General features: G+C 48.5%; 1 protein-coding gene across 1 annotated transcript in view; it reads left to right on the top strand.

Annotated features, from left to right (window-relative positions):
• The window catches only part of NUP214 (nucleoporin 214), a 58,881-nt gene extending 31,996 nt beyond the window's left edge, over positions 1-26,885 (top strand). The window contains exons 33-37 of the mRNA XM_081967362.1: positions 17,931-18,080; positions 22,305-22,476; positions 23,312-23,451; positions 24,636-24,660; positions 26,633-26,885. Of these exons, the coding sequence (XP_081823488.1) occupies positions 17,931-18,080; positions 22,305-22,476; positions 23,312-23,451; positions 24,636-24,660; positions 26,633-26,666 (521 nt within the window). The 3' untranslated portion in view covers positions 26,667-26,885. The remainder of the gene's footprint in view (positions 1-17,930; positions 18,081-22,304; positions 22,477-23,311; positions 23,452-24,635; positions 24,661-26,632) is intronic.
• Positions 26,886-27,065: the final 180 nt, after the last annotated feature.

Here is a 27,065-nt window from a genome sequence, read left to right as displayed (position 1 = left end):
GGAGGATCAAGTGAAGGATGCCCTATTTTTCCAGGTGTCGCATCCCATATCCGAAATATTCTAACTTTCGCTTTTTCGTGGCTTTGATGATTTCCCTTGGCTTTCCCAGGCGGCTTTTCACCTCCTCGTTTCTGATTTTGCCAACCCAGCTTATCCACATCCTAGTAGCATTAGGGATTCTGTGGTGTACAGAACAGTGTAAAACGTTTCTCGTAAAGTACTTCTGAACCTGCTTTTAGTGGATTGCAAGCACAGCTACGTCCCCCAACCTTTTTCCTCCCCTCGATGCCTGACCTCGTTCTCCCTCCCTGCTTTTTTGACGTAGGCGTCTAGCTGTCCCTGAGCGAGAGACTCTCTTCAACGCCCTCACGAACAACAGGGAGATCATCAACCAGCAGAGGAAGAGGCTGAAGAAGTTGGTCGGCAGCTTGTACGAACTCCGCTTGTACAACCACGTCACTCCGTGGAACGCATCCGCTCCAGGTTCTTCTCACACCAGCATCCAGAGGTGAGAAGAATTCTCCAGAAATTAGGTGGTTGGGGAGGAGCATGGGCCAGTCCTGGAGTCTGGGGAGGGCTCTGCGACAGAGGCATAGACAGGGCCAAGGCCGTCCGGCAGACCTCAGCTGCCTTCGGAGCTAGGCAGCCGTGAGGCAGAAGAACAATGGGAGCCCGTTCCCAGTGTGTGCATGCACAGATCTGCCAGAAGAAAAGAACAGCTCAGAAATCAGGGTTGAGCCACAGGTGAATGGCCCCTCCCCAGAGGAAACAAAACAGGAGCGAAAGGGAAGAGGGCCTTTTGCAGGAAACAACTTGGTCGGTCGTTAGATTCGTTTTCAGGAGTGTGAAGATCTGTCCGTGAGTCTCAGAGACTCTGTGCAAAGTCTTTCCTTGCACAGCACCTCATTTGGGAAATATTTACATGGCAGCTTTCCAAGCTAGGTAAGGTCTGTGGTCATAAATATTCCTTTGAAAGGCTGTTTTGAAAGGATTTTTCCCCCCTTTTGTGACAGCCTGGAGAGCGAGCTGGAGAATCTGAGCAACGCCTTAACGAAAGCCACGCTGGAATCTTCCACCAAGGCATCATCTCCCGCAGCTGGTAACTAGTCCCTGCTGTTTACTTGACCAGGTTCTACCGAGGAAATGGCTGGCTCAATAGCAACAGCACTTAAGTCTTATACACCGCTTCACTGTGCTTTCCAGCCATCTCTGAGCATTTTACAGAGTCAGCCTCTTGCCCCCAACAGTCTGGGTCCTCATTTTGCCACCTAGGAAGGATGGAAGGCCTGAGTCAAGGTCATTGGCTGGCCTTGTGTGCCTAAGGCAGGACTGGAACTCACAGCCTCCCGTTTTTTTCACCTGACGCTTTAACCAGCCACACTAAGCTGTCTCTTCATAGCATATAGTCCACACAGTGGTTTCTAAAAATATATCAATTTGGAAAGTAAATAAACTTTCGATCGTAATCCTCCACTTACGACAGTTCATTTATTGACCTGTTCGAAGTCACACTGAATTACGAACCCAAGAAGGGCCATAAAACTCTGTTCTTCTGTTCCCTGGTTCTCACAGCTAAGTTGTCCGTTGTGAAGCAGTCTCAGCTGAGGAATTTCTTGTCTAAGAGAAAACTGCCCCCTGTCCGCTCAACCGCACCAGGTAAATAAATCAGCATCATTGAAAATATTTTGCTTTTCTTTTCATTCATTCTCCTTTAGCAACTGAATTTTTCTCGATGATCAATGTAGTTCTTGACTATTTATATATGTAGGTATGCTGGTTTTGTTGTATTCGGGTCTTTTCCCGTGTAAGGTTGAGATTGTCTTTGCAACGTTTCAAAGACAATCTCAACCTTACACGGGAAAAGACCCGAATACAACAAAACCAGCATGTATGTTTGTATGTATGTATGTATGTATGTATGTATGTATGTATGTACACACACAATCCATTTTCCATTAAGCACTCATCTGGGTACAAATATTTTGTACTTATGAACTAAATGGCTGCTGCTGGAAGTTACAGGGGCGCTGGAAAAAAAGTGACTTAAGGACCGTTTTCAAACTTACCGACCGTTGCAGCATCCCCGTATCATGTGATCAAAATCCGGACCCTTGGCAACTGGCATGTACTTCTGGTTTCCTGGAATCATTTTTTTTTCCAATTAGATTATAGAATAAAATGCAAAAATACAGAAGCAAATAGGAAGACAGAGCAGGGAGGAAAAGGTTTCCCGGGATCACGTCACCCCTTTTTGCGACCTTCCGGCAGGCCTGGTCGATGGGGAAGCCAGATTCACTTCACTACCCTGTCACTAACTGAACAACTGCAGGGTTGTTCGCTTAACAACGGTGTCAGTAAAGACCCTAGACTGGGGTGAAACTTGGTTTCACTTCTCAAGAGAAATTTGGAGCTTAATTGCGGGTTTTTTTTTGTTTTTTTGCAGCAACTCTGTCCCAGTCGGCTTTCCTGTCTCTGAGATACGATGAAGACCTGGATGAGATCAGCTCTGCGTCTTCAGTCACCCAGTCCTTGGAAAACGAGGACACGGAAGCAGTGGATCAGGAGGAAGGGGAGGTGGTGGTACCGATCCCAGCACCTTGCCACGCCCCGGTCGTCCGGACACCTTCAATCCAACCCGCCCTGTTGTCGCAATCCCTGCATCTTGGCAAACCCCACATCACAATGGGCACTTTAAGTGAGTCGATAGCAGCATTTAATCAATTCTTCTCCATTTAGAGAGCTTTCCGTGGGGGAGATTAAAGAGGTTAAGACCTGTTCTGATTTAGGCTTCCTGAACAAGCAAGAAGCGGAGTCTTGGTCCTGGCAAACCCCCTTTTATTTACACAACTGTGAATTCCTTTCATTCCCGGTCCGCAAGGCTTAGTGAAACAGTCTTTGAGAGGGATGTTTATCCACACGAACCTTATCTCGCTGGGAGAGCTGCCAGATAACTAGCTTCCAACCGCAGGGCAAGGCAACCCTTGGCACAGAGTCTCTTATAGTCACAAACAGAACTTTCCACTCTTGAAGTGACCGAAGGAACCAATTGTTTCCTGCAAAAGTCCCCTCCCACTTCGCTCCTCCTTTGTTTCCTCTGGGAGGGGCCAAACACCTCCAAGGTGTGGCTTTACTCCCAAGTCGACCCTGCTTTCTTAGTTGTCCTTGTCTTCTGGCAGCTCTGCGCATACGCACACTGGGAACAGGCTCCAGCTGTTCCTCTGCCTCACTGCTGTCTATCTCCCTCTCTGCCTCCCACGCAGAGCCCTCGTCTGAGCTTCCCTCAGCCCCCCAGGACTGGCCCAGGTTCCTCCCCAACCTCCTCACTGTCCGACTCTGCTGCCAGCTCTGCGGGCCACAACAAGACCTGCAAAAATTGAATGAAAGGAGGGCTGTAGAGTCCTTTGTGCGCTCTGAGCTGGCTTGCTTTCTTGCAGACATTTCATGACCCAGCTTGGTAACATCATCAGTGCCAGTAAGGAATGGGGTTTGCTGTCCATTTATATTCTAGTGGCTTTTTTTCTCTGTGTATGTGGGGGTTTTCCTTGGTTGAGTTGTTTGCTGTTAGAAATTTGCATTAAAATTAGAAAAAAAGTTAGTAAAATGTGGCAGAACTCCCTTAAGAAATGTCTCCCTTAAGGACAGAAATTTGGGTCTCCGTTGTCATCGCAAGTGGAAGGCTACCTATATTTCATCCCAGAAAGACCTTTCTTGACGTGGTTTTCAAACCCTTTTCTGGAATGGCAAAGACAAATTATCCTGAGCCGTGACAGCCGTTCCTCCGGTTCATATATTGGAATAATTAGCATTATCGGCCTCTGAGGACCGCTTAACGTTCCATTTGGGAGAGTAGAATTGCAGTCATAAAAGAGACGCTGAATAATAGTGGCCTGCATCCAGCTGAAGAGAGAACTGTGATCTTAAAGGATTCTTGAGGAAGCAGCAATCCCTCCTAGGGATCTTAATTTGGAGAAGAGGTTCATAACGTTGGCAAGGAAATTCATCCCTTTTGACTTTTGAGATTACCTAACCAAATATCCTCCGTCTTTCTCCCTTTCCACCCACCCACCCCCCTTCTCTCTCTCTCTCCTAGTGTCTACCCCTAAACCTATCCTCCCTGGGGCAGAGAACACGACGTTAGCAACGAAGACGGTGAAGCACCGAGCCCCCATTCCTTCCGTCACTCTCCCAGCCCCCCAGGCTGCTGCAGAAGCTGCCTTGAGAAGACAGGTGGCGAACCAGAATCCAGGTATTCTATTCTATTCCGTGTTCTTATTCTATTCCATTCCAATTCTGAATTCTATTATTCTATTCATTCCAATTTTAAATTCTATTCTATTTATTCCATTCCATTCTTTACTCTACTCTACTCTATTCCTTATCCTATTTTATTCATTCCATATTCTATTCTCTACTACACTCCCTATTCACTATTCTGTTCTGTTCTATTCTACTGTACTCTACTCCCTATTCTCTACTCCACTCCACTCCACTCGGCTCTATTCCTTCGTCTGTTCTGTTCCATTCCATTCTAAGTTATCTTGCTCTTTATTCTTGCTCGACAGCGGTGAGCACCTCCCTGACCGAATCGACTCTGAAGAATGTCCCTCAGGTGGTCAACATCCGAGAGCTGAAAAGCAGTGGGTCTCCCCCAGCAGTCTCTGCAGCGGTGGGGTAGGTAACTTCGGCCTTCCTTCTTGTCGCTTTGTCAAATGAAGGAGAGACTCTTCAAGCCGGACAGTTAATGAATAAGTAAGAATTTTAATTCTGTTGAAAGAGATTCTTTGCCGAATCCCCTAAAGCAAAGATATTGGGAGTGGATCGAGTTCATTCATTGTTAATGTTGACTTTTTGGCTGCAGCGTTTATTTATAACGCCTGTGTGTGTGTGTGTGTGTGTGTGTGTGTGTGTGTGTGTGTTGGCCTTCCACAGTTATGCTTTATCCAGTTTTCCAGCCATACCAAATAGCTGTTCCCACTCAAATGTCCTTAAACCTCTCCTGAGCGGTTATTATGCAAGCCAAGAACACGCCAGGGTTGCCTTTAGCGGAGCAAAACTTTGTTGATAGCTGGACATTTTGCCTTGGAGAAGAAGCTGGGCAGTTATTTTAGTTTAAAGGTTTTTTTTTTTATTACAAATTTTAACATATTTTATGATCTCTTCTTTTACATCCTCTCATATGCATAATGTCAGGTTTCCGAAAGATGCCTTAATTTTACATCATATCTCTATTTCTAATTTCAGCCATATCAGTTTCAGCCTCTTTCCATATTTTTTTTATCTTAAACTTATTTTCTTCTTCATACATAAACAATATCACCAATCGCCTTAATTTCTAATCTCTTGCAATAACATCAACTCCATCGCTAAATATGTTTCTCCAATTCCCCATACCACTCTTTTAACATTTCATCTTCGTCTCTTAATTTAAATTATCTTCAAAGTTAAACCAAATTGCCATTTCAAGTTTCATCTGTTGGTCTGTTTTGCTCTAAGCAACATACACCATCAAAATCCATTTTTTTACATAAAGAACATTTAACTTATTAGCCATAATTGATAATGTTGATATAATTCCCTTACATCTTAATTAACTATACAGCATTAATAATATTAGTACAATTCCCTTTAGTATACTAATATGTACCTTATTTCCCTTCTTTCTAACCGTTTTCTCTTGCTCTCTCAAAGTTTAGCTGGGCAGTTTTTTTTTTAAAAAGAAACCATTGATGGAGTGCCCACAATTTCCAGTGGCTAGCCGTTCCACTGACTAATCATTCTCACTGTGAGAAATTTCTCTTTAGTTCTAGGTTGAATCTCTCTCTAATGCTCTTCCACCCATTGCTTCTTTTTCTTACACAAGTGGGATTGTGTGTGTGTGTGTATGCAGTTTCTATGAATTTAACAAGCCTTAGCTAGCCATCTCGGGTGAACTCAGCCCTAGTAGGTTTGGCTAGATTTGCCCAACGGAGCTAAATGAAGGCTGTGTTAAGTGAGTTTTTGCCCCATTTTACCACTTCTCTTGCCACGGTTGTTAAGTGGATCACTGCAGCTTCTTAAGTTAGTCACGCGGCTGTTAAGTGAATCTGGCTTCTTCCCCGCTGACTTGGCTCGCCAAAGGGGAGATCACGTGACCCGACCCACACTGCGACTGTCATAAATGGAGCCAGTTGCCATCAGTCCGTTGTTTTCTATGCCGTTGTAACTCCGAATAGTCACTAAACAAATGGTTGTAAGTCAAGGACCACCCGAACACCGGAAGCGGGAAGAAAATCGTCCGATGCTTTCAGTGTCAGAGTTGCAGAAAGAGCTGGAAGTAAAATGCTCGGCTCTCTCCAGAATCTTTCTCTAAATCGGGGCCTTTGTGAGTTTGTACAAGGTGGATCTGCTTAGCTGATGATGATGATAAGGCTATAAATCTTCCTCTTTGTACTCCCACTTGGGTACGGGGGGGGGGGCGGGGTGAGGGAATCCATTACTCTTTTGTTTTATGCTGACCCTGAAAATTTTGGCAGGAGTTGCAAATCATGAGCCAGTGAAACTTCATATTTTTTTTCTCCCTCCAATTTCTCTGCTGAGAGTCTGGCTTGAGGCCACTTCACCTCTTAGCGTTAAATTCTTGGTCAAAAGGCTGCCGTTCTCTTTGTAAATATTGGATTTTCTTGGCTTGGCCAGGACTTTGCGCCGGCTGCTTAGTGTCAGCCCAGCCTACCTCACTGGGTTGTTGTTATGGGAATATAAACTGGGGAAATCTGCCTTGAATTTTCTGAGGATGCAGAGATGAATGGATGGATGACAGATAGATGGATGGATGACATAGACAGACAGACAACAAAGAGACCTAGGTAGGGGGAGAGAGGCAAGGAAAGAAGGAAGGAAAAACTGTTGAATGAATGGAGAGATGACATGGATGGACAGAAGGAGGGAGGGAGGGAGGGAGGGAAGGATTGTATGCCAACACAAGAAGATGCTTCTGAGTAACTCAAACTCAAGGATGCAGCAGGCAGCATTAGATTTGCCACCTTTAACACCTCTGATAAATGAGAAGATTTGATTTGTTCTCCTTGCCAATTAGCCCAGCCTTTTCCAGATGGATACTATCCGGAGGTTTTAGGGTTATAGCGGTTTCCTGAATTCCAGACGAATTCATCATCTCAACCCCCTTCAGAGGGTACCTGCTTGGCAAAGTCTAGCTTACCAATAGGAAGAGAATATTTGCAGCTCAGGGTTGACCAGGGGAGTCCTTGGTGTATTCCCTGACCGTGGGTATTTTCTTGCAGACATTTCATGACTCCAACTAAATTAACAATCCTAAGTGATGGAAGGGAATGGAGTTTACTCTTTGTCTTACTCTAGCACGGATGATGTTACCTAGTTGGGTCATGAAACGTCTGCAAGAAAACCACCAAGATCAGAGAGCACCAAGGACTCCAAAAGTCTAGCTGGTGCTTAAAAAGAAAGCAGAGATTAGTGACCACTGATCTAGAGATCACTGGTTGGTTTCTGGCCTGTTTATGGAACGGAAGATTGGTTTAGTTTGGGTTCTGAATTATTTGGTTAGGTTCTATCATCTTCTTCTCACTTCCTCTTCCAGGTCATCAGTTCCTCAAGGCGTTCCTCAAGTTTTAGCTACCGTGGCAACAAATCAAGTTAACCAGGTACGGCTGATCTCTTGAAAGGACAGTCCTTCCCTTCAAGGAAGAAGAGCGAATGGGTCGAAAGGAAGGGGAAGCCGGAGGAGGCTGCGGTTGAGTGAAGCTGATAGCAACAGCACTTAGACTCATATGCCACTTCACAGAGCTTTATAGCCCCCTCTGAGCAGTTTACGGAGTCAGCCCATTGCGCTCCCCCACCCCCCGCCCCCACAACCATCTGGGTCCTCATTATGCCTAACTTGGAAGGACGAGTCAACCGTGTCAGCGTGAGTCAGTTAAAAATCGAGCTCCAGGCTGTGGGCAGAGTTAGCCTTCAATACTGCATTCTAACCAATGTGCCACACCTGAGAAGGGAGGGAGGAAATGGAGGAAGGAGATGGTAAGAAAAGGAAAGAGAAAGAAATAGGATGGGAAGGGAAGGGCAGATGAAAGGAGAAGGGGAAAAAAGGAAAGGAAAGGGCAGATGAAAGGGGAAGGGAAGAACAGGTGAAAGAAGGAAAGGATGGGAAGGAAAGGGAACACGAGAGAAAGAAATAGGATGGGAAGGAAAAAAAAGGGAAAGAGAAAGGAAAGGGGGAGATAAGATAGATGTACATTTTTCCAAGGCCCCTCCCTCAATGGAAACTTCTCATCTGCTTTCTGGATAGTTTGTGCCCTGCCTGTTTCCTAACCAACACCTTTTTGCTTAACATTTTAGGTGACCCCGTCAAGCGCCCTAAAGATGCAGGCTCCGCCTAGCTCGGCAGCGGCGACCGTGGCGTCCGTCGCACAGACCTCGGCTGGGAAAAAGAATTCAGGTCAGTTTACATTTAGCCTGACAGAAGGAAAAGCCAACTGGGCAGCATCTTTGGCCTTGCTGAAGTGGGCAACATCCGGAGAGGAGGGGACCCCTTCCCTGGAAATTAAAAAAAAAAAGAACAAAAATCTCAGCCATTAAAGTCCAGATTTTCAAGCGTCGTTAAGCAAATCTGGTTTCCTTCATTGGCCCGGCTTGTCAAGGAGGTCACAAAAGAGGACACTGCAGCCGTTGTAACTATGAGTCAATTGCCAAATTTTGATCCACTGACCAGGGGGACGCTCCAACCCTCATTAAGTGTCAAAAAAATAAATGATCGTGACTCTTTTTTTTCCCCCCAGTGCCGTTGTAACAAATGGTGCCGCATAACAAATAGTCGTAAGTCAAATACCACTTTCTGTCCATGTATTTCAAAGGTCCAGCCGGGAGGCACTAATAACATTAATCTCCAAAGACAACACTGAAAACCAAAGATCCAAAATTATAGACCAATCTCATTACTAAATGCCGATTATAAAATATTTATGACAATAATGGCGGAAAGAATTAAAAAAAATATACTAAAGGAAATCATACACCCAGACCAAAATGTATTTCTACCCAACAGACACATTAGAAAACAATATACAAACAATAATGAACATATTAGAATACAATGAGATACATCAGAAAAAACAAGAAGCATTGATATTTATTGACACACAAAAGGCATTCGATAACCTGAATTGGTATTTTCTTATAAATCAATTAGCAGTAATGGACTTCAGAGAGAAATTTATTGGAACGATCACAGCAATATATTCTAGCCAGATGGCAAAAAATATGCTAAATGGAGAAGCAACAGAAGGTTTCAGCATAACCACAATGAAATTGAAAAAAACCGAAATTAAAAATTCAGCACCTCTATCGTCCACCTAAGAATACCCCAACAGTCCTCCGCAGTATCTCTCCTCATTTGACCCCTCATTTGACTGGGTAAAGGACAAATCTTCCTAGCCTTCCAGAAAGCTAAAGAGGGGGTGGGTGGGCTGGCCAGATGTGGGGCATTATCCCACATTTTCAATTACACACCATTTGGGGGGATTAAGCATAATCCCATATTACAAATGCCGAAACCGGGAGCTGAATTTCTGAGAGCGTGACGGCATTTCTGCAGCCATTTGGAAGCACAAAGGCCCCTTAAAACTCATTTTCTGGGTAGAGCGTTTGAACTCCGTAGAAGAAGGTCTGTCCACTTACAGCTGAGGAGAGGCAGGATACACAGCTGCCCATAAAAACAGGCAAATAAGCCTCAGAATACAAGAGTTGGAAGGGACCTTCCATGGCTAACTAGCAGAAACAGAAGTTAAACATTGAAAAGCACAAGAGATTGATGAATTGTATAAGGAAGGTTCACTAACATGGATAAGCAAATACTATGATGATGATGATGATGATGATGATGATGTCATCGTTAGTAATGTTGTTATTGTTGTTATTATTTCTCAAAATTAACTGTACCCAAACAACAAACTGTTTATGCAGACATTGAATTTTTTTTATGCTTAATTGGGGAGAAAAAAAGAGTTGAAAGGGACCTTGGAGGTCTTCTAGTCCAACCCCCTGCTCAGGCAGGTGGCTCTATACCAGTGACGGTGAACCTATTCGACACTGAGTGCCCAAACTGGAACGCTCCATCCTCATCTTAAAAATCTCAAATGATGGAGCTCCCACATGGCTTCCGGAGACAAGCTGTTCCAGTGAAGCGACTTAGAGGAGTTAGCTTTTGTCGCAGCTCAGAACAGGCTGAGGGTGTGAGAAGTCTGCAAACTGGCAAATACAATTACGTACTTAGGTTGCGTTGAGCAGAACAGTCAGCTTTCCTGCCAAGGGTGAGCTAAGCCCTCCTCCCTGAGCATTGTGGCACACTCAGCAAAATGTGCAGGTGCTCCAGAGACAGCCACACCAGGAGTGGCAAAGCTTGGGGCCCGATGAGCTCATTGACGCAGGAAGGTCGAAGAAAATGGGATCACACTATGTTGATCAGTTTGGAGAACTGAAATGTTGCTGCTTTTCAGCTCCCTGTTCCCAAGGGTTAGACGTTGTGGCCCTCCAGGACAGCTGGTGGCAGATTCGGACGGTGTGGTGGTTGGGGAGGAACCTGGGCCAGTCCTGGAGTCTGGGGAAGGCTCTGGTGAGGGCTCTGTGTCGGAGGCAGAGAGGGGGCCAGGGCCGTATGCCAGTTATCAGCTGCCTTCAGAGTCAGACATCTGTGAGGCAGAGGAACAGCTGGAGCCTGTTCCCAGTGTGCGCATGCACAGAGTGGGAGTAAGGCCACGGGTGGACGGTGAATGGCCTCTCCCAGAGGAAACAAAAGAGGAGCGAAAGGGGAGTGGAGTTTGCAGGAGACAAAATTAGTTCCCTTAATTGGTTCATGATTCTCCTGAGGCTCCTTGCCAAGTATTGCAGATATGGGCCTGGCAGCTCTCCAAGCCAGAGAAGGTCTGTGACTGTAAATCCTCCCTTGAAAGACTTTGCTGGAGGTGAATGAGCAGAATTCACAGTCCATTAATAAAAGGGGTTTTTGTTGAGACCAGGAGTTTGCTTCATGCTCTCAGGAAGCCTCAGTCAGAACATTGGTGCCTCTTTGGGGGGAAATCACAGCTTGCAAAACTATCAACATTTGTTCCTTGGAAGGAAGAAGGTGGGATGCTAAAGAGAAATATGGTAGCTCAGTGTCTGCTGGGAATGTCAGGGCGGGAAGCAGGATTTTATTTTTTAAGCTTTGATTATCTGCTAACTTTTGTGATTCTTTTTCATGATGCAGGCGTCCCAAAGACTGTCACACCTATCACCACGACATCCATCTCAGCCGCTGCTTCCCAGTTCAACAAAGACTTTACCTTTGCCCCATCGGGGTAAGTACTATCCAAAATCCCATCCCCCTCCTCTCTTTTCAAACGGCGGGGTGGCGCTTTAAAGGGGTGGCGTTATAGCAGATGTAGCACCAAGGAGTGATCCAGGAGAGGTAGGTTTCAGCTTTTGGCAGGACATTTGGCCCCCAAAGAGAAGAGCCCAGCTGCTCTTTTAGTGACACTGTGAGCAAGATAAGAGTTAAGGTATGACATTGTTGTGGCCTGCCAGTGTCCAGTGGAGCTGGCAACACGTTCGGCCAGTGAGGAGGGTTGGGGAGGAACCTGGGCCAGTCCTGGAGCCTAGGGAAGGCTCTGGTGAGGGCTCTGTGTCGGAGGCAGAGAGTGGGCCAGGGCCGTCTGGCTGTTATCAGCTGCCTTCGGAGTCAGACATCAGTGAGGCAGTGATTTCCCATGGGGAATAAAAGAGGAGCGAAAGGGGAGTGGAGTTTGCAGGAGACAATTCGTTCGCTTCATTGGTTGGTGACTCTCCTTGCCCAGTTCTGCAGATTTCGGCCTGGTAGGTCTCCAAGCCAGATAAAAGTCTGTGACCGCAAATCCTCCCTGGAAAGACTTTGCTGTAGGTGAATGAGCAGAAATCACAGTCAATAAAGAAAGGGTTTTTTTGTCGGGACCAGGAGTTTGCTTCAGTCTCTCAGGAAGCCTCAGTCAGAACACTGATAATGATTTTAATCCCCAGAATTTGACTGAATCCTCTGTTGTCCGTAGGAGAGAGAACTAAGGGGTAGCCCCAAAATCAGACAACGTTGGGGAAAAAAACATACATTACTGCATAGAAGAAGCAACCGGTAAACTTTCTTGCCATTTATAAGGCAATTCTTACAAATGTGATGTTGGTTTGTTTTATTTTCAAACTTAGGGCTGGGTTTAACTTCACTGCGGTGACTGCTTCTGCTGTGACGCCGGCCTCTTCTGTTTTGGAAGGTAAGTTTTGGGGTGTAAGGTCTTTTGCTTGAGTATAGGGGGTCAGAGTAGAGGACCTCCAAGGTCCCTTCCAACTCATTCATTTTGTTCTTCTTTTGGCAGCTACAGCCACCCCAGCAAAGGAGCCGAACCAGCCCGAAGCCTTTTCCCTTGGAGGAGGAATGAAATTTGCCTCCGTCCCGGAGACCCCGTTCACTTTTGGGACCCCCACTCTTGGGACCCCCACTCTTTCTGCCTTCGGGAGAGCCAGCCCCGGAGACCCCGCTGGCCTTAGCAGCAATGGACAAGCGGCTGATGCTTCCCCTCCCTTTGCAAACGCCCCCAAGCTGGAGATCCTTCCCCTCAAAGCAGGTGACCCAGCGATCCAGAACTCGGCGGCCGGAGAAACATTGGGCAGCTTCTCTGGTCTGAGGGTCGGCCAAGCTGACGAGAATGCCAAGGCCGCTCCGGCTAAGGGTCCCTCTGTCGGCACAGCTGCCGCGCCGCAGCCGCCTGGATTCTCGGCCGGAAACACTCCGTCAGCGAGCAAGCCCACAGAGGCCATCTCCACTGCCTTGGCCACGACAACGGCTGGTCCAGCGACCGGTGGAATCTTCGGCAATGTCCATTTGGTCAATCCTGGTCCTCCCGGCATCTTCGGCCTCGCAGCTCCATTGGGCAGTGCCGCCAAGGCTCCATTTGCCTTTGGGGGCCCTCCTACCAGCGCCACACAAGCCTCTTCTGCCTCTGTCCTTCCGCCGTCCGCCCCGAGCCTCTCGTTCGGGGGCCTCTTGAGCGCTGCGTCCACGCCGGCTGCCCTTGCGAGTAAAGGAGAAGAAGAGGCCAGAACGGCCCCCGCTGAGAAGCCACCGTCGCCTGAAGGGGCCATGCTGCCCACGGCACAGGTTGAGCCCCAGGTGTCTGTCCTGGTCCCTGAGCATCTTCCGGCAGAAGTGCCCCATTTAGCCGCCGCCCCTGCAGAGGCAGAAGGAGGAGGGCAGGCGACAGCTCCTCCGGAAGCGGCACCCAGCCAAGAGCTGACTCCGGCCTCGGCACCTAGCGAGCCCAAGGGGCCTGAGGGGCTCCTTCTTCCTGAGGGTCCTGCAGAAGGGCAGACCGCAATACCCTCGACTCCACCGGCCATCGGTTCACCACTCCCGGAAGCCACAACCTCCCCTCCGACCACCGCGACATCTGTGCCAGCCACAACAAACACCACCTCTGCCCTTACCGAGGCAGTCCCAACCTCGTCTGGTTTCGCACAACCCTCCGGACTGCCTGCGTCTTCCTCTTCCTCACCTTCCCCTGGCTTGGCTTTCAGCCAGCCCACCACCGCGGCCTTAACCAACCCTACTGCTCCCCCCGTCTTCGGTCAGGTCTCCGCAGCAACCCCCCCGGTCCCTACTCCCTTCGGTCAAACTCCAGCCGCCACCTCTCCGTCTTCCTCGGCCGTGGCCACTGGGTTCAACACCTCGGTTTTCGGGACCACGGCCACCTCGGGCTTCGGCCAGTCGGGCTTTGGTCAGGCCCCTGTTTTTGGCCAGTCGACCAACCCGTCCAGTGGCTTCACGTTCAACCAGGCCGGCTTTGGAGCCACCCCGGCGTTCGGGCAAGCAGCTTCTTCCGCCCCTCCAGCATCCAGCAGCGGCAGCGTCTTCGGGGCAGCGTCCAGCACCAGCACGGCCAGCTCTTTCTCCTTCGGGCAGCCTTCGACCGCCGGCGGACTTTTCGTTGCAAGCAGCGCTCCCGTGTTCGGGCAGAGTTCCAGCTTCGGACAGAGCGGAGCCATCTTTGCCAGTCCGGCTTCCATGACGACCACCACCCCGACGTCTTCGGCCGGCTTCAGCTTTTGTCAAGCTTCAGGTAAGGTCCCAAGAGCATGACACACACACAAACCCACCCCCACCCCCCCACCCCCACCCCCCGTGTTGTGCAACCGACATAAATCGGAGACTGTTGTCCAAATTTGTCGAGGTGACATTGGCGACCTCGATGGTCACACACACCCCTCTTTCTTCCCTGCCCTGCCCTTGCAACTTTGAACAGTCACTGTATCAACTGTCGTAAGTCGAGGACAGCCTGTAGGACGGCTAAAAAAAAAAATTTCCATGGTCACCCCGGAGAGATCCAACCCTCCCTGGATGGCAGCCGGGAATGAATGCGCTTCTCCCAAGAGCGGAGAGGAGATTAAAAAACACAAGAGGACGGATTTTACAAATATTCAGCGTTGTTTTTTGTTTTTTTTTTATCCTGACCTCGCCCGACCCGTTTCCTGCCTGGAATCCCAGCTTAGGCAGCTTTTCATGTGGAAGCAAACATGGTGCAATCCTGTGCATTTGAAATTGGGCTGGTGGTGGTGGTGGTGGTTTTGTTTTGGAGGGGGGGGTGGATGTCTGGCTTTGCTTAAGGGGAGAAGGCCGCCCGGAGCCTGAACTTTGCAATCGTATGTGTGTGTGTGTGTTCGCGCCATGGCTGTAAAAGCGGATCAGTGCAGCTAAGCGAATGAGGCGGGCATTGAAAATCAGGAAGAAATCGTCTTTTCTCTTTCTTCCTTTCATTCCTCCTTCCATTTTCCTTCTTTACCTCCCTACCTCTCCTTCCCCCCCTTTTTTTTCTCCTCTTTCCCTTCCCTTCGTTCTTCCCTTCCTCTTCCAATACTGTCCCTCCTTTCTTTCCCTCCCACCTTCCCTTCTTTTTCCCTTTCTGTTCCTCTTTCCATCTTCCCTTCTTCCTCCTCTTCTCTTCCTCCTTCCCTTACGCCCTCCCTTCTCTTCCTCTTCTCTTCCACCTTCTCCTTCCCTTTTCCTTCCCTACCTCCTTCCTCCTCTCCTTCCCCTTCCCTTCCCCCTTCCCTTCTTTTCCCCCTTCCCTTCTATGCTCAACTCAGACCTCATGTCATATAAGGCATTCATCAATTAACCACAGTCTTTACTGCCCATATTATGCAGAACGTGGGCTGATGTATTGGTGGGCCACATATCGTATATTTTAATATGGAAAACATGCTGAAAAACATTAATTTACAACCAGTCCTCACATTGAGCAACCGTTGCAGTGTCCGTGCGGTCACCCCTTCACCTTTTGCCTCTTTGAATGGTCACTGAATGAGTTGTTGTAAGTCAGGGATTACTTGTGTGGGTCAAAATGCCAGCATTTGGTTTTCACAAGCTGTTTAACTTCCTCCTGCCTTGTTTATTTTCTTTCAGCGTTTGGTTCCAGTAGCCCAAGTACCGTGTTCGGCCAAGCCACCAACACCAGTGGGAGCCTCTTCGGCCAGGTAATTCTTCCAAACCACCTGTCTTCCTTCCTAGGGCCGAACCTTCCCACTTGGTCTGATCAAAAGAAAAATTCCTATAGAGTTGTTTACAATGGTAATCAACAACCATTTAAACACGAGCCAGCCGGGTGCTGCTGCAGGCAAAAAAGCCAATAGGCTGCATTAACAGAAGGGTACCACCAAGATCACCCCAAGTGTTAGTACCGCTTTATACAGACGCGGTGGCTAAGGCGCTGAGCTTGCCGATCAGAAAGGTCGGCGGTTTGAATCCCTAGCGCCACGTCCCGGAGTGAGCTCCCGTGACTTGTCCCAGCTTCTGCCAAACTAGCAGTTGGAAAGCACGTAAAAAATGCAAGTAGAAAAATAGGAACCGCCTTTGGCGGGTGGCAGATCGAAAACACGTAGTGGCTGCTTTTCTGAAAACGTGGACCTCCCACAGCCTGTGGCAAGGTCAGATGGACAGCGTGATGCCCACGTTCATTTTTTTTTTTAAAAAAGAGTTAAAGTCCATATACTCTGTGGCTAACGCCGCCAATCTGAACAATGTGGAATCCACCGATTAAAATCCCAGTTCTGGAGACACTCCGCCAAGTTTTATATCCCCTTTTGGGGGCGTTCAAGATTTCCTCCCAGTGGGCCCCAAAACTCCATGAATGCTGTTTCTCTGTTGTTGCTGTCGGATTTTGAACACACGCCAATATATCTGTCTCCTGTTTCATTTTGATCGAATGTCTGAATAGCCTGCCCTTCGTTCTTTTGAGATTACAAAAGTTGGGACATGCCTTTGTCTGTCACGGTGTAGAAGGGTCTCCTGCCTGAGCAGGGGCTGGGCTAGAAGACCTCCGTGGTCCCTTCCAATTCTATTATCCTGTTACGACTATTCTGTGATAGAATATTTAGCAAGGCTACAACCCTGGAAGCTTATAAGAAGATGTTGGACAGCCATTTGTCTGAAGTGGTGTAGGGCTTCCTGCCTGAACAGGGGGTTGGACTAGAAGACCTCCAAAGGTCTCTTCTGACTCTGTTATTCTATTCTAAGGCTTTGTTTGAATCGGACAGGGCCGGCCTAACCTCCTTCGTTTGGTCTTTCACAGCCGTCCTCTTCCGGCGGGGGTCTCTTTGGAGCCGGCGGCGGTGGGAGACCGGGGGGCTTTTTCAGCGGCCTGGGGGGGAAACCGAGTCACGAAGCGGCCAACAAGAACCCTTTTGGCTGCACCACGAGCGGTTTTGGCTCATCAGCCAATCCAAGTAAGTAGAATTGGGGGTTCAGCCACTACGGCCATCCAGTTGGACATCAGTCTCTTTGCAGGCTGCAGATCTACAGGGCACACTTGCATAGCATTTATTGTCATTGTACATCATGTATCCAACGAAATTGCACAGGTAGTCCTGGACTTACGACCATCCATTTATTGACTGATTCAAGGTTGCAACAGCACTGGTAACGGTGGCTTACGGCCGTTTTTCACCACTATTGCATCCTGCCCAGGGTCACGTGGTGAAAATTCAGACACCTGGCCACCAACTCATATTTACGACAGTTGCAGTCTCCCTGAGGTCACGTGATCACCTTTTGCGACGATCTGATAGGCCATGTCAACAGGGGAAGCCCGCTTCACTTAACAACCGCATTACTGAGCTAACAACGGCAGTGATCCACTTAGCAATTTGCGGCGAGAGAGTTCGTAGAGCAGGACACAGCTCACTTAGCACCTGCCTCGCACAGCGGCACAAATTTGGGCCTCTGTTGTGGTGGTAAGTCAAGGGCTGCTGTACTTTTACACTGTGCTTCCTCCATGGAGCAAATTTCTGCAGCTGACCAGCGACGCACGCCCAGGCAACGCAAAAGACCTTTTAATATAAACCTAAATTGTGTGTAAGGACGTGGTGGCTCAGTGGCTAACATGCCGAGCTTGTGGATCAGAAAGGCTGGGCAGGTCGGCGGTTCGAATCCCTAGCACCACGTAACGGAGTGGCCTCCCAGCTTCTGCCAACCCAGCAGTTTGAAAGCAGGTAAAAAAATGCAAGTATAAAAATAGGAGCCACCTTTGGCGAGAAGGGAACAGCGTTCCGTGCGCCTTTGCCATTGAGTCATGCCGGCCACATGACCACGGAGACGCCTTCGGACAGCGCCAGCTCTTGGGCTTTGAAAGGGAGATGAGCACCATCGCCCCCTAAAGTTGGGAACGATGAATAGCACATACGTGCGAGGGGAACCTTTACCTAAATCGTGTGCGAAAGATGGTGGCGATCCTTCCCCCCCCCCCGCCATCATAACTTCGAACAGTCACTAAACGAACTGTCGTAAGTCAAGGACCGCCTTGTAGTTTTTATCCTGGCAGGAAAGGAAGAGCCATTTTTTAAATTTTTCACTCCCTTCCCCATCGCAGACACATCGACTCTTTTTGGAAACAGCGGGGCCAAAAGTTTTGGATTTGGCACCGCTTCCTTTGATGAACAGAAGCCGATGGGCACCTTTAGCTCCGGTGGAGGGAGTGTGGCATCCCAAGGCTTTGGATTCTCCAGCCCCACCAAAACAGGTACTAAATTCCCACAAGGGCCCACCTTAAATTGAAGGATTTAGATCATGATCTATTACGAACGATCTACTACTAGATTAGCACCACCTTCCCAAATAGCCCCTGGGTCAAGCTTCCAAATAGCATCCGAAAGGAAACCGGAGTCCAAGGCAAAGGATTCCTCAAAGGTCCCAGTGATTAAGAGAGCCATGTTGGCACATCTGGGCGAAACCCAAATCTGAAGACTTCCCGGTCGTCGCCCCCCCCCCCCCCCAGTTGAAAGTTCAAGATCTTGACCCCCCACACCCACGAGTCCATCCCGTGGTCCAATCTCCCAGTGCCATGCTGGCAGCTTCCACCCATCCAGTTCCGGCCAGGTGCAGAGGTTCAAAGGCAAAGGATGACCTTGGCTTTCCAGAAAGAATTTTGTTATGGCTACGTAGCATCTCACTCCGTACAATCCCCCCCTCCCCCATTTTCCCACCATAGAAAATGCCTAGTGGAATAAAGAGAAAGTGTGGCAGGCCAGAGACCCAAAAGGAAAAAAAAATGGCTGCAGGCGTGACACGCTGCCTAATTTGCAGGTTGGGGGGAATCAGTGGTCACATTTACAGCTAGTTCCTCGGCTTATGACTGCCACGGAGCCCGGGATTTCCATGGCTAAAGTTCTCGCGTGAGTTTTGCCCTGTTTTTAACGCCCCTTTAACATGCCATCATCGTGAAGAAGATCGCTGCAGAGCCGTTGCCCGGCTATGAAGTGAATCTGTTTTCCTCCGTTGCTTGTCAGAAGGTCACTCCTTCACGCGACACAAACACACACACCGGGGACACTGCGACTGTCACAAATACGAGTTGGTTGCCCAAGCGCCTGGATTTTGATCACGTGACCGCGGGGGTGCCACAATGGTCATTAAGTGTGAAAAACAATCCAAAGTCACTTTCTTTCAGTGCCTTGGTGGCCTCAATGAATGGTTGAAAGTCAAGCACTAGCTGTAATTTTAAGGGGATGTGGTGCCTCAATGGCTAAGATGCTGAGCTTGTTGATCAGAAATGTCGGCAGTTCGAATCCCTAGCACCACAAGTGAGTTCCCGTGACTTGTCGAAGCTTCTGCCAACCTAGCAGTTCGAAAGCATGTAAAAATGCAAGTACAAAAATAGGGGTTAGGGTTAGGGTTAGGCTTTGGTGAACAGCGCTCCGTGCACCTTCGGCGTTGAGTCATGCCGGCCACATGACCAGGGAGACGTCTTCGGACAGCGCTGGCTCTTCGGCCTTTGAAACAGAGAGGAGCACCCTCGCTACCTAGAGTCGGGACCGACTAGCACATCTGTGCGAGGGGAACCTTTTCCTGTAATTTACAATACCCAGGAAATTCCACAGAATCTGAGAGCTGCTTGACAAAAATCCACCAAGATTCCTTTCAATAATTCAACCGGGGTGCTTTTTAAAAAAAAAAAAATCTCACCTCCCTTCTCTCTTTCTCCTTCCTTTGTTTTTTGTTACTTTTTCCCAGATGGTTGTGTTTACAGCCAGGGGGATATCTTGTGACATTGGCTTAGATTGAAATTTCACCCAGGGGTATTAAAAGCACCCGTAGCCCAAAGGGAGAAGATAAATGGTCTTGTTAGCCCTGGAACCGGCCTGTGGTTTGGGTTAAAAATTTTAAAAAAAATATGTAAACGCTCGGAAGAGAACACTGATTTCAAATGTAATTCTGGGCAATTCCTTAATTTTTTCCCCTCAGGACAGCTTTTTCTAACAGGAAAAAAAAAAAGGATTTTACAATAAAAACGGAGGCAGGTCTTGGTAGAGGCAGCCCTTGACTTACAATAATTCATTTAGTGACCTGTCAAAGTTAGTGGCACTGAAAACAAAGCAACCTATGACCATTTTTCACCCTTAACAACCATGGCATTTGTCACAGTCACGCAGTCAAAATTCAGAGTCTAGGCAGCTGACTCCTATTTATGACGATGGCAGCCTTTTGCGACCTTCCAACGAGTAAAGTCAATGGGGAAGCCAGTCCCGCTTAACAACCGTGTGAGAAATGCAGCGATCCACTTAACAATGTGCGGCAGGAACGGTGTTGAAATAGAGTAAAAGTCCGCCGTCTCGCTTAGCAACCGCAATGTGGGGGGCTCCATTGTGATCATAAGTCGAGGGCTGCTGGTACGGGGCAGGCGGACGGAGGTTTTTCTTCCTTCCTCCCAGCAGCCATCCTCCCGAATGAAATCTGAAAGCCCTGCAGGATTGACGGGTGGGATCCGCTCCTTTAAGAAGCAGGTGGCCGGAGGGACGGTCGCTAGCCAGGGACACGTGTCCATCCCTTTGGACCGGGCGGGAGAGGGTGGTCCCTTCGGCTGAGGACTCCCACCGGACAGGCCCTGGGAAACGGATGGGATGGGTGGATGTAAGAGAGGTTACATGTGCCCCACCCCCACCCCCACCTCTCTCTCTCTCTCTTGTTAGTTTTCCACCTGCTTCTCCCTCCCATCCACCCCAGGGAGCCTGCACAGCGGCTGAAAGAGGCTGCCTTGGAGGGGTGGGTGGGCTCTTTGTTTACTCCTTTATGCTTTTAATTTTGTGGATGTTGGGGCTTCCCCCCCCCACACACACACAAACACACACCTATTGGGATATGGTTTTAATTATTCTACTTTTAAGCTGCCCAGGGTCACTTTTTAAGGAAGGAAGCAAGATGAGAGGAGAGAGGGAGGGAGGGAAGGAAGAAGGAAAGGGAGGGGGGGAAGGAAGATGAGAGAGAAGGGAGGGAGGGAGGGAAGAAGGAGATAGGAATGAAGAAAGGAGGGAGGGAAATAAGGGAGGAGGGAGCTATAGAGAAAAAAGGAGAGGGAGGGAGGGAGGAAGGGAATGAAAGAAGAGGGAGCTATAAGGAAGGAAGGAGTTAATATGCTATACGAAGAGAAGGGGAGATGGAAGGAAAGGGTGGGAGGGTGAGAGAAGGTGTCGAGAGAAGGAAGGGAAGGAGAGAGGAGGGAAAAGAAAAGGATGTAAGTAGGGAAGGAAGAAAGGAAGGAAGGGGAAAGAGAGAGAGAGAGAAGAAATGTTATATGTTTTTTACTCCATTGTACGCCGCCCCGAGTCCTTTTCGGAAAGGGAGCGGCTAATAAATTTAAATTATTATTATTATTATTATTATTAAATAAGGGAGGGAAAAGATCAAAGGAGAGAAAAAATCACACAGCCCTTCCCTCTTCTGGGCCCTGTAGAAACACAAAGCCAGGCTCTGCGAGACCCCCAGAAACCCCCACCCCTCCTCCTCCTCCTCCTCCTCCTCCCAGCTTCAAGGCTGCCCCTTTCGACAGAAGAGGCTGAACGGCAACATTAAGATTGATTGATTTTTGTCCCCGGCAGCACTGATGCTCCAGACAGGTTTTCCCCCTCCCCTCCCCTCCCCACCTTTTTTTAAGGGTTGTTTTCCCAGGTCAGGAGCCTCATCCCCTACTACAGGCTTCCTCCAGCCGCCTCCTGGCTGAAATGCTTGCCTGTGGGTGGGTGGGGGTTTCCCCTGGCGCAATGAGCACTGCTGCCTTAGCAACTGCTCATGGGCGAGAGGTTTCTCTCTCTCTCTCTCTCTCTCTCTCTCTCCCTCCTTCGGGCTGCCAGCTGCAGGCCTCCACGGCTTCCGCAGCCACCCTACCGCCCCTCTCCTCGGCTGCCGGCACCCCCCCCCCTCCCCCTTCCTGCCCTCTTCCTCAAATCCATGTCCAAAGGATTCCTGGTCCAGACCATGACTGTTGAATTATGCCGGCCTTCCTTCAGCAGTAAGTGCCTGGCCCTCGGAGGCTGGAGGTCCCGCCCCACGTGGTGGTGGTGGTGGTGGTGGGGATAGTACTGTCTGAGGCTCCGGAATAGAAGATGGGCACTGCAGGACTCTTCCCCACCCCTCCAACCCTGCTCAGGCCCTCTCTTCTCTTGTCCCTGGGTGGTTAGAATTTCCCACGCTCCGGCCGGGAAAAAAACGTACGTTGAGAGGTCGGGAATCCTGCTGGCAGCCCAGTTTTAGGGATCGTCTTTCGATTTTGGGGTTTCAAAAGATGCTTTGCTGGGAAGGTGGGGAGGGGGCCCTGGTGGCAAGAAGGTTCCCCCAGGCTGAGCTTCAGTGCAGTTGTAACCTTGTTTACGGTTGACTTCGATGGGTGGTGCTGTTGGTCAATGTGTGTCTGTCTATATGACATCTGTCCTCTCTCTCTCTCTCTCTCTCTTTTTGCCTCTGTTTTGCTCAGGTGGCTTCGGAGCTGCTCCAGTGTTCGGCAGCCCTCCCACTTTTGGGGGTTCCCCGGGGTTCGGAGGGGTGCCGGCATTCGGTTCAGCCCCGGCCTTTGCAAGTCCTCTGGGCTCGGCGGGAGGCAAAGTGTTCGGTGAAGGGACCGCCGCAGCCAACACAGGCGGATTCGGGTAAGCTGGCCAAAAGGCCCCCCTCCTGTGTTTCTAGACCTCATGATTTCCTGCCCATCCTTGCATGCCTGTATCATCCGGCTCCCTGCCTTGCCCTTCGGGATGGAGGGAAGGAAAAGGGGAATTGGGGAAAGGGATGAAGGGAGGTGGACAGGAAAGAAAGAGGGGAGGAAGGAAATAAAGAGGGTAGAGGAAAGGAAGAGAGAGGGAGGAAAAATAGAAAGGAAGCTAGGAAGAAAAGGAAGTAAGTAAGAGGGGAAGAAAAGGAGGGAAGGAAGAAAAGAAAGAAAGAAAGAAAGAAAGAAACAAGAAAAGAAAAGAAAAAAAAGAAGAGAAGAGAAAAGAAAAAAGAAAGAAAAGAGAGAGGGGGGGAAGAAAGGAAAAAGGCAGGTAGGAAGAGATAGGAAAGGAGGGAAGGAGGTAAAAGAGGGAGGAAGGAAGAGATCGGAAGGGAAAGATAGGAGGAAAGGAACTAGAAGGGAAGTGAAAAATGAAGGAAGCAAGGAAGCAAGGAGAGGGTAAGGAAAGGGGCAGTTAGAGGTAGGAAAGGAAGGAAGGAAAAGAGGAGGAAGGGAGAGAAACAGCTAAGAAGAAGTGGGAAGAAAGGAGGTAAGTACGTTAAAAGAGGGAGGGAAGAAGGAAGGAAGGAAGGGAAAATATGAAGAAAGGAGGAAAAGTAGTGGAGGGGGAAATGGAAGGGAAGGGAGGGAGGCCTACTTTGTTGGGTGGCCAAGAAGGGATTGCTCAGCAGCCCAGGGACCTCCGTTCCCCCAGGCCTTCCTCACCCCACTCTCCTCTCCTTCTCTCTTCCCCCACTCCCCTCCCCTCCCCTCAGCTTCGGCAACACGGCAAGCACCGTCTCCTTCGGCACTCTTGCGAGTCAGAACACCCCAACCTTCGGCTCCCTCTCTCAGCAGACGACGGGTTTTGGCACCCAGAGCAGCGGCTTCTCTGGCTTTGGGCCCACCGGAGGAGGTAGGAGGAGAGATGGGGTTCAGGAGGGGGGAGGGAGGGAAGGAAGGAAATAAGAAACAGAAGGAAGGAAAATAAGAAAGGGAGAAAGAAGGAAAGAATTTGCAAGATGAGGCATTGGATTAACGTCAACGGTGCTGACAGAGAATCCAGGAGCCAGTGAGTTCTAGTGCCTCTTAGGCGTAGAAAGTTGGCTGGGTGACTTTGGGCCAGTCCCCATGGGAAGTGAGTTCTAGTGCAGCCTTGGGCATCAATCAGGTCCTTCTCTTTCAGCCCTACCCACCTCACAAGGGGGTTGTTGTGAGGACAATAACCTGGCAGCTACCTCTCCCTGGTGTTCACGGACTCCCATATTTCTCGCTGGGAGAAAGAGCTGCTGAAGAAACTTCATCTGCTAGGTTTCACGGAGGATGCCTTGGGAAACTACGACCTCAAGGATGCCCAATTTAGGATAGTCCAACGGCTCGTGGACATTGATTTACAATACCTACGAGCCAGAGCCAATAAAACTTGCTCCCCCCTGACTCTCAACCAGGTTAATAACTATGGACTGAGGGTGGATTCCTATTTTTATACCCTAACCATTCCCAAGTACAGAAGAGCTTTTTCCCTAGCTCGCTTCAATGTCTTGCCTTCAGCACTTCTGGATGGTTGTTACAAGAAGCTCCCGATTAATGAGCGGCTGTGCCCTTGTGACAGAGCCCAGGTTGAGACAGCGGAGCATGTCCTTCTATTTTGCCCTATGTATAGCCCTAGGTTACTGTCTCTTCCTGAAATCGTCCCTTCTGGTCCTGATGGCTGTGATTTGTTTGTGCATTGCCTCTCAGGTTTCCAGGTTTTTCTTGAGAGCTGTGACCATCAGAGGAGAGAGCTGTAACCCCCCTTAGTTGGGCTTTTGGTGACTGGCTGCTGTGTCTCTTTTGTACTGTCCGTGTTTTGGTCTGTGACTGTAAATAAAGTATTATTATTATTAATAGGAGGGGTTAAGAGTATTATGTAGGTTCACCGCCTTGAGTTTCTTCTAAAAATAATGAAGGTTATCAAACTGAAGGACTTACCTTATTTCTTATTCGGAAAGAAAAGTGTTTTGAAACTCCTGTCTTTTTGCAAAGTGTATGGTTTCTTCTTTTTGTAACTTCCCCATTAATCCTTTTCCTTTTTGTCCTTCTTTCCCCCCATCCGTGTAGGATTTGGCTTTGGAGCGTCAAATGCGTAAGTCCAGATCCCTGTCCCTTCTGCCTGTCTTTGTAGCGGCCGCTTTCCATGCCCGAAAGCTTTCTTTCTTCTGGGGCTTGGGAGATATTAAAAAGCGCTTAATCCCACTTGCGGGTTTTTGGTTTTAATCAGTGAGGGTGCCTTCTTCTTCGTTGGGGGGGGGGGTGTCTCTTCTGTCTCCCTTCTAAGAGCATTAATTGAAAAGCTGAGGATCTGGCAGACGATTCTCCCCCCACCCCCCACCCCCCTTCCTCTCTCTCTCTCTCTCTCTCTCTCTCACACACAAACACACACACACACACAGACAGGAGTTTTGTTTTTGTTTGTTTTAATGACCCCGTAAATCCCTGGCATCGGGGTGGAGTCAGGGCAACTGAAGGGAACAGAGTGTTTCCTGGCCTGATGCCCTTCCTGTTGCCAGTGCGGAATTTTGTTCAGCAGATGTTTTCTCTTTTTTTTTTCCAAAGTTTTTTATTTTGATACAACTTTACACATAGAAACAAAGTGTTAACCGGATCCTCCCTTCAACGTCCTCTCATTTACATAATCCATTTTACATCATAACTTGTTTTTCACTTTCAGCCAAATTATTTCCTTCTGTTATTTTCCTTTTTTTTTTTTACCCATTTTTTTCATAGTACATAAACACTGTCTTCACTTTCCCCTTCAAATATTGCACCAAATTATTGTTTCGTGATTCTCTATTGGTCTATTTTACTATAAACAATGTATATCCTCTAGTTTCGTCTTGACCTAGAGAGCATTTCTTTCTTTCTTTTTTTTCTACAGTGAACAATGTACTATGCTTTATTTATTTCTTAATTAGTTGTATTACCAATCATACTGCTACTCCCTTCAATCTTCTGGGCAGCAGATATTTTCTCCTTGTGCCCAGAGAGAGAGAAATACTGGCCGCTACCTAGGATTGAACTCACAGCTTCCTGATTGGGAGGCCACTGCACACACACCGCTCTCCCTGTCCTCTCGGGTGCTTTCGTGTAAACCGAGACTAGGCTTCCCCTCCTTTCGCCAGGGGGGGCCTCGGTTCTTCATCCGCAGGGGGTACAGATAGTCCTCGACTCGCGGTGACCACTCCTTTGGTGACCACTCAAAGCCATTCAAATAGGAACGCCTCCAATCCAGATCAGGTGGCCTTGACTTATAACCGTTCGTTTAACGGCTGTTCAAAGTCGCAACGGCACTGAAAAAAGGGACTCACTTCCGCGTTTCGCGCTTAACGACTGTCGCAACACCCTTGCGGCCAGACGATCAGAATTCAGATGCTTGACAGCTGACTCACATTTATGACGGTCACAGTGTCCCCAGGGAACATGTGATCCCGTTTTGTGACCAATAAGCAATGAGGAAAACCAGATTCACTTAACAACCATGTTACAACTGCAGTGATTCCACTTAACAACGGTGGCCAGAAAGATAGTAAAATGGAGCAAAAGTTGCCTAGCAAATGTTTCACTTAGCAATGGGAATGTTGGACTCTTTTTCTGGTTGTAACTCGAGGGCTACCCGTACTCTGAAACGGAGCGGGTTCAGTCTTAACCAACCGGCTTTCTTCTCCGTTTCTCATGATGATGATGATGATGATTTACTTTATTCATTAAACATGAAACTCAGTCAACCGAAGATTCAGAAACGCATCACAAATCCCATTGACTGGTGCTAATGGTTGATGTGGGTCTTAGGTATCAACCAAGTACCTTCGTAAAATGTACGATGCTCCGAGTAGGGCAGTTTTTTGCAGTTCCGTTGCAGGAAGCGGCAATTTCTTGACGTGTTTTGCAAAATTCTTGGACATGGTGCCAAGTGCCCCGATGACCAATGGGTATCACTGTTACATGCTTCATATCCATAGCCGTGTAGTTTCAATGGCCAGGTCGTTGTTGTTGTTGTCATTATTAGTATTACTACTACTACTACTACTACTACTACTATTGTTTCTTCCCCGTTTTAGATCCAATTCAGGATTCAGCAGCTGGAGAAGCTGAACAAGCAACGGCTCTTTTGCTGTTCTGGGACTTTCCTTTTTTTAAACGTCGCTTCTTCCAACTTTTTATACCGAACCAAAACATAGGAAACAAAAGAAAAAAAGAAGAAAAAAAAAAACCTTCGTGGAATTGTCTCTTTTTTTCCCTTTGTTTCGTTTTGTTCATGGAAATGTTGCTTGGCCTCGCTAAATAAAGCTATTTTGTCTGCTGGTCTTTGAATTCCGCCTTGGCGAAGCTCAAAAGTCCACAGAGCTGTTTTGTGGGTGCAGCTGTTTCGGTCTTAATCGGGGATCTGCTGCAGAGAGGCGGGTTTCTACCAGATCAGGCAAACCGGTAGTGGAGGTGGCGGCTGGCTCTGCCCCATCCCCCGGATTCTTCTGCCCATCCACAGTGAACGCT

This window comes from Natrix helvetica (assembly GCF_964273705.1).
Source record: "Natrix helvetica genome assembly, chromosome: 15".
Lineage (NCBI taxonomy): Eukaryota > Metazoa > Chordata > Lepidosauria > Squamata > Natricidae > Natrix > Natrix helvetica.
This window is presented reverse-complemented; position numbering and strand designations above follow the sequence as displayed.